Source organism: Heteronotia binoei, chromosome 17 (assembly GCF_032191835.1).
Source record: "Heteronotia binoei isolate CCM8104 ecotype False Entrance Well chromosome 17, APGP_CSIRO_Hbin_v1, whole genome shotgun sequence".
Taxonomy (NCBI): Eukaryota; Metazoa; Chordata; class Lepidosauria; order Squamata; family Gekkonidae; genus Heteronotia; species Heteronotia binoei.
Window position 1 is genome coordinate 1,725,109 of NC_083239.1, and position 6,853 is coordinate 1,731,961.

The 6,853-nt window shown below is 40.8% G+C and overlaps 1 protein-coding gene across 2 annotated transcripts in view; it reads left to right on the forward strand.

The window, feature by feature from the left end:
• UPF2 (UPF2 regulator of nonsense mediated mRNA decay) overlaps nt 1-3,995 on the forward strand; it is a 106,992-nt gene extending 102,997 nt beyond the window's left edge. For both annotated transcript variants that reach the window (XM_060258258.1, XM_060258260.1), the window contains one exon: nt 2,719-3,995. In XM_060258258.1, the coding sequence (XP_060114241.1) occupies nt 2,719-2,728 (10 nt within the window). In that variant the 3' untranslated portion in view covers nt 2,729-3,995. The remainder of the gene's footprint in view (nt 1-2,718) is intronic.
• The last annotated feature ends 2,858 nt before the right edge of the window (nt 3,996-6,853 follow it).

The window sequence follows — 6,853 nt, forward strand, 5'->3', positions numbered from 1 at the left end:
AAATGCTGTCGTGAGGTCCTGGAGGAAAAATTTAGGCTGCTAGGCAGGAGACTCAAGGCCAGGACCTCCAAGGTAGCCTTTTCAGAAGTGCTACCTGTTCCATGTGCAGGGCTGGAGAGACATGCACAAATTAGAAGTCTCAATGCGTGGATGAGATGATGGTGTAGGGAGGAAGGGTTTAAGTTTGTTAGGCACTGAGATGCTTTTTAGAACAAGCGGGAGCTGTACAAAAGAGACGGACTCCGCTTGTCCCCAGATGGAACCAGGCTGCTGGCACTTAAAATCAAAAAGGTGGCAGAGCAGTTTTTAAGCTGAATCTTGGGGAAAAGCTGACAGGAGATGAAATGTCTCTGGTTCAAGATGAGAGCCAGTTTGGTGTAGTGGTTAAGTGTGCGGACTCTTATCTGGGAGAACCGGGTTTGATTCCCCACTCCTCCACTTGCACCTGCTGGAATGGCCTTGGGTCAGCCATAGCTCTGGCAGAGGTTGTCCTTGAAAGGGCAGCTGCTGTGAGAGCCCTCTCCAGCCCCACCCACCTCACAGGGTGTCTGTTGTGGGGGAGGAAGGTAAAGGAGATTGTGAGCCGCTCTGAGACTCTTCGGAGTGGAGGGCGGGATATAAATCCAATATCATCATCATCATCTTCTTCTTCTTCTTCTTCATTTCAAAGAGATGAAGGGTTGGCTGTTACTTTTCTACAGGACAATGGATTAGAGTTGTCCACTGAGATGGTGACTAACAGTGTGGACTGTCTGCCAAAGTCTTGAGGCAGCAGGAGGAAGGTTGTAGGCCTAATTTGCCTTGGGAATTATAGATGTTTGTATACAAATGCTAGAAGTGTCTGAGGTAAAATTGGTGAGTTGGAATGCTTAGTGTTGGGGGGAAATATAGACATTGTGGGTATTCAGAAACTTGGTAGAATGAGGAGAATCAGTGGGACACAGTGATTCCTGGATATAAAGTATATCAGAAGGATAGGGAGGGAAGGGTTGGAGGTGGGGTGGCTCTGTATGTCAGAGAGGGTATACAGTCCAGTAAGACTGAGAAGGTCAGAGAATTAGATTCCTTTCTAGAAATGCTTTGGGTCGAAATAGTGGGCCCAAAAGGAAATTTAACTATAGGAGTTTGTTATCACCCACCGGATCCAAAGATAGATTATAATATGGTGAAAGAATTAAAGATAGCGGCCAACGTTAAAACTGTGTCATAATAGGTGATTTTAATTACCCACAGATTGATTGGGTCAATATGTGTTTTGGTCAGGAGAAAGAGATTGAGTTTCTAGACACTCTCAATGACTGTGCTATGGAGCAGATGGTCACAGAAACTACCTGGGGTGGGGTGATCCTGTATTTGGTCCTAAGTAATGCCCAAGACTTGGTGAGAGATGTAAAAGTCATTGCACCGCTTGGGAGCAGTGACCATAATGTTATTGAGTTCACCATTTGTATAAATAGGGAGTTGCTCCAAAAGACCAACACAACCACTTTTAACTTTAAAAGGGGCAAATTCTCTGAGATGACGAGGCATGTGAAGAGGAAACTGAAAGGAAAGATAGAGTCAAAACCCTTGGGGAAGCTTGGAGGGCTTTTTAAAACTACAATCCTAGAAGCTCAGGTAAAATATATACCACAAGTTAGGAAAGGCACAAATAGGTATAAAAAAAGCCTGCATGGTTAACAAACAAAGTGATGGAAGCTGTATAGGGTAAGAAGGATTCCTTTAAGCGATGGAAAGCTAGTCCAAGTGAGGTTAATAAAAGGGAACACAGGCTGTGGCAAATCAAGTGCAAGACTGTGATCAGGCAGGCAAAAAGGGACTATGAGGAGCATATTTCAAAAAACATAGACCAACAATAAAAATTTCTTCAACTCCATTAGAAGCAGGAAACCAGCAAGGGAGGCAGTGGGACCCTTGGATGACCAAGGGGTAAAAGGATTACTGAAGGAGGATAAGGAAATGACTGAGAAGCTGAATGCATTTTTTGCCTCCGTCCTCACTGTGGAAGATGAGAAGTGTTTGCCCACGCCAGAACCGATAATTTTGGGAGGGGTGTTGAAGGACCTGAGTCAGATTGAGGTGACGAGAGTAGAGGTAGACAAATTAAAAACTGGTAAGTCACCAGGATCAGATGGCATACATCCAAGAGCTCTGAAAGAACTCAAAGTTGAACTTGTGGATCTCCTGACAAAAATATGTAATCTTTCATCGAAACCTGTCTCTGTTCCTGAGAACTGGAAGGTAGCAAATGTCATTGTGTGTTTTTGCAGACTTGCATCACGTACTAAACTACAGTTGATTGATTGAGAGGATTCAGAGGATTCATTCTTGGCAGATTCTTTCTTGCTAAGGAGGAGGGTTCTCTGCTATAAATGCTCATCTGCAGAGAGTTAAGAATTTAAAAAGATAAAGGTAGTCCCTTGTGCAAGCACTGAGTCGTTACCGACCCATGGGGTGATGTCACATCATGGCAGACTTTCTATGGGGTGGTTTCCACACTTTACCCTCAGCGAGCTGGGTACTCATTTTATCGACCTTGGAAGGATGGAAGGCTGAGTCAACCTTGAGCTGGCTACCTGAACCCAGCTTCCACTGGGATCGAACTCAGGTCATGAGCAGAGTTTGGACTGCAGTACTGCAGCTTAACTGTATTTGGTACACAGCACAGTTATGCAACTTGGTTCACCATTCATGTTCTCTTTTTTGCTCTTTTTTTAGGAGACGTTGATCCAGCAAGCAAGTGTCATTTCATTATGTCCTCTATCTCCAATGTTATGGATTAGTGGAGTTCTCCAGCAATTACGTGAGAGCAGTGGACACATCTGAGCACATCAGTCTAGAGAGTTCAGAATCAAAAGCCTGAGACAAGCTGGGGCCATAGAACAGATACACACCAGCCTCCACTAAAACAGAAATAGCAGACACTTCTAGTCATGGCGTACCAAAAAAAAAAAAAAAGCATTTTGTTATGGCACAGTGTGAGGGTTAATCTTCTCATGAGAATGAAAGAAAATTAATGAGATGGTTAACTTTACTAAGTGAACAGTTCAGTTACAGCAAAGAACAATGGATTATGGCAGTACAAAGACAGTTGTAATGGTTGAAGTGTGTGTGTGGGGGGTGGAAATCAGAACTGATAAAGAGTGGCATTTCTTTGGAACTGAACATGTTGTGTCAGGAGAATATTCATTTGGGGAGCTCCAGGTATGCAGTACAAAAGGGATGGAGCAAAAGGTAAATATCATGTAGTAAACCCCAACAGGTAAGGCAAGCAAAACCAAAGTTCCAGATGTTCCACAAGAAAACACGTCTAAGAGGAAGAAATCCTGCTTTCTGAGCAGGCGGAAGGAGAGCGAAGTTTGGAAGAAGGCAAGGGAGGGGACCAGAAAGATCCCTGGACCAGGCATGAGTTCCTCGGGGTCAGTGAAGATGATGGAAAAGCCAACAACACTGATCTCCAGTTGCCTAGAACAGCCTGAGAGCAGCCTAAGAACAGGAGTGTAGTGGCGGTCATTGGAAGCATCGTTGAAAACCAAAATGTGCCAGTCAGCATGATAAACAGATGCTGTGAAGTGGAACTGAATGTTCTGTTGACTTACATGCTTTGTGAAGCCTCTGTCTATATATTTTAAAAGGGGGGGGGGGGAGTTGGCAACAAGTAGAATTTTTATTTTTCTAAAGGGAAATGAGGTTTCTCGGTCAGTTTCTGACAATTTTGTTTATTAGTATAGTTGTGGAGGGATTATTTTTGATTGCTTCTACGTAGATTGTAGTACATTCAGTTAACAAGCACATCTGTATGCTACTGATTTTTTCTAGCTATTTAAAAAATGTTTTTACAACTGTTGAGTTCTGCATGTAGAATTGTAAATGAGACTTGTATGCACTTATAACATTTCTCTCACGCACTCACGCGCAATCAGAAATGCCACCTGATCTTCACCAGCTTCAGAAATCTGATCTTTGCCAATGCTGCAATAAAGTGTTGTAATTTAGAGTTGTTCTCGTCTCTCAGTGTCCCATTTTAGCTCAGGGGCTTCAGAGGAAGGTTTCTCAATAAAGACTTTCTTTAGAAAGCTGGGCTCCAGAGAACTCATTTAAACACAGGAATCTACCACATCACCCTCTGTTATGACCATCGCCTGCCCTCCAGGCTATGCAGATTCCATCTAGCTGGACAGACTGATAAGTGACCCTGAACTTCCCTGTATGCAAAGCACAGACTCCACCACCCAGTTAGGCTTACAGGTACAGCCACTGGAATTTTTTGCTTTTACCTTTAAGCGAGAGATGACACCCCTCAATCATATCACAAGCTGACAATAGTGGTCAGTGTGTGTAACACATGTATCACTTTTCAGGAAATGAACTCTGGTCTCTCATCTGTGAGTCTCAAGTTGCATGGCTTCTTTGCAGTCTCGTCCCATATGAGACCAAATGTGTGCAGACCAGGCGCAGAGAATTTTTTGTAGATTCCTGGCTCTTTCTAAAAGCTTTCCAAGTGCTCCCCGCTCCCCTCCGGCACATGCCAGCATTTCCCACCCAAACCGAAATGTGACAGAGGCAGGGAGAGCATTCCTTCCTCAGTCCTCTCTCCACCAGTGTGGGAAAAGGATCTTTCCAATCTAATTTTCCCCCCCAGCTTTTTTCTTCATTTTCTACCAGGGGTGTGCACTTGGCTAAATCCAAGACAAAAAAAACCCGCCGACAAATACCTTATTGCATTTTCTAGATATTCTTTCAGGTGGGTATACGTTTTGATATTTTTTCAGCTCTCTGTAAGGGCCAAACTCTGAAAATCCCACAAATATTCAGGATTTTTGGATAGTTGAGTTTAAAGGGCTCACAGTGCCTTTAAGCAGCTCCCGGGTGAACTCGCCACTTGGCGAAGGTGTTTTTAGGGACTGCAAGCCCTTTAAATGCCTTTAGAGTTCACTCGCAGAGTTGTGGCTTGGAGAAGGCTTTTTTTTTCATGTTTAAATTTCTATTATTTCAGTTATGTTTCCAACTATTTACAATTATTAACTTAAAAAAAATTCAAAATATCAACATAACCACAAAACTTATCCTACAGTTCACCCTAGAAGAGGTTGAATTGTGAAAACATCCTCAAATTTTAAGTAACTTTAAATATACAACTAAATTATACAATCAGTACAGTCAGTACATTATTAAGTCATCACACCTATGTCTAAATTTTCTAAACCCAATGATCTAGTTTTTAACCAAGCATAAAATTTTGCCCAATTGTTTTTCAGCTTCTATTTTTGCCATCCCTTTCATGAGATTGGATAAAATATCCATCTCTGCGGCTTGTAGGATCTTTTCCACCACTTCATCCTGTTCCGGGCATCTCTCCTGTCTCCAATATTTAGCAAATACAATTCTTGCCGCTGTAAGAGTATATACCGTTAAGTATTCATCCTCCTGTGGAATTTCATTTCTAACTAAGGACAATAGAACTATCTCAGGTTTAAATTGCAATTCTGCGTTTAGTATCTCCTTTAACATTCTATGTATTTTTACCCAAAATTTCTTTGATGTTTTACACGTCCACCATATGTGGAAGAAGGTGCCTGGAACTAATCCTCACTTCCAATATTTGGGAGATATTGTTGGGTTAATTTTATTCAGTTGCACCAGATTAATATGCCATCTGTGAAAGAGTTTAAAAAAAAATTTCTCTAAAATTGACTGGTTTAATGATCTTATAGTTTATTTTCCAAAAAAGATCCCATTGTTCTAAATTTCAAGGTATTGAAATAATAAAAGAACAACATAAATTTTTATTGGTTAATATATACGCACCCAATGACAAACAAGGACTTTATTATAAGGATTTATATAAAGAAGTTAGTAAACATGAATATGAAAATCTCTGCGTAATAGGAGACTTTAACACGGTAAACTGCCCGAAACTAGACAGAAGTGGTAGAAATAATCAAAAACATATGGCGACGGGAAGTAATATCCTCCCAGAGAATTTTTATAGAATGGTGAATGAATATGTTTTAGTGGACGTGTGGCGCACAATAAATCCGAATAAAAGAGACTTCACGTTTTTTTCAAATAGACATAACTCTTGGTCCCGTATTGATATGGTTTGGACATCCTTGGGATGGTTGAAATCAGTTGAAGAGGTAGAAATTCTCCCGCGCACAATAGCTGATCATAATCCTATTATGTTATACATGAGAGGAGGCAGGAAAAAAACGGGTTGGAGAATGAATCCTAAACTAAAGGAAAATAAGAAATTTATTGAGTACGCAGAAGAGGGGATGAAGTTTTTTTTTTCAAGCTAATGTTCAGGAGGAGACACCTTGCAATATTGTTTGGGATGCTAGTAAAGCCTTTTTCAGAGGCTTAGTTATAAACTTTAATACTCATAAGAGACGCGAAGAAAATAGAGTTTTAGTAGAACTGACAGAATCAATAGAACGAAAAGAAAGACAAGGAAAAATCCAACGCTTCAAGAAATTAAAAATGAAATTAGAGTTTTGCAACATAAGATTCATTTATTATTTTTGGAGGAAATGGGAAAAAAAACATGAATGGCCAAACAAATTTTTTTTGAGAGTGCGAATAAACCAGGAAAGTGGCTAGCATATAAGGTTAGGAAAGAACGGGAAAGGAAAACAATAAAGGTACTGAAAGACAAAGATGGGACTCCCAGAGCGCTTTTAGAGGAAATGAAAATTGTTATACAAGACTTTTATACGAAGCTCTACAGTGCGACTGATATAAATAGGACAGAACAAGAAGAATATCTACTCAATAAGGTATCTCAAAAATTAACGGAAGAACAGAAAACATTGTTGAACAGCCATGTTACGATGTTTGAATTAGAAGAAGC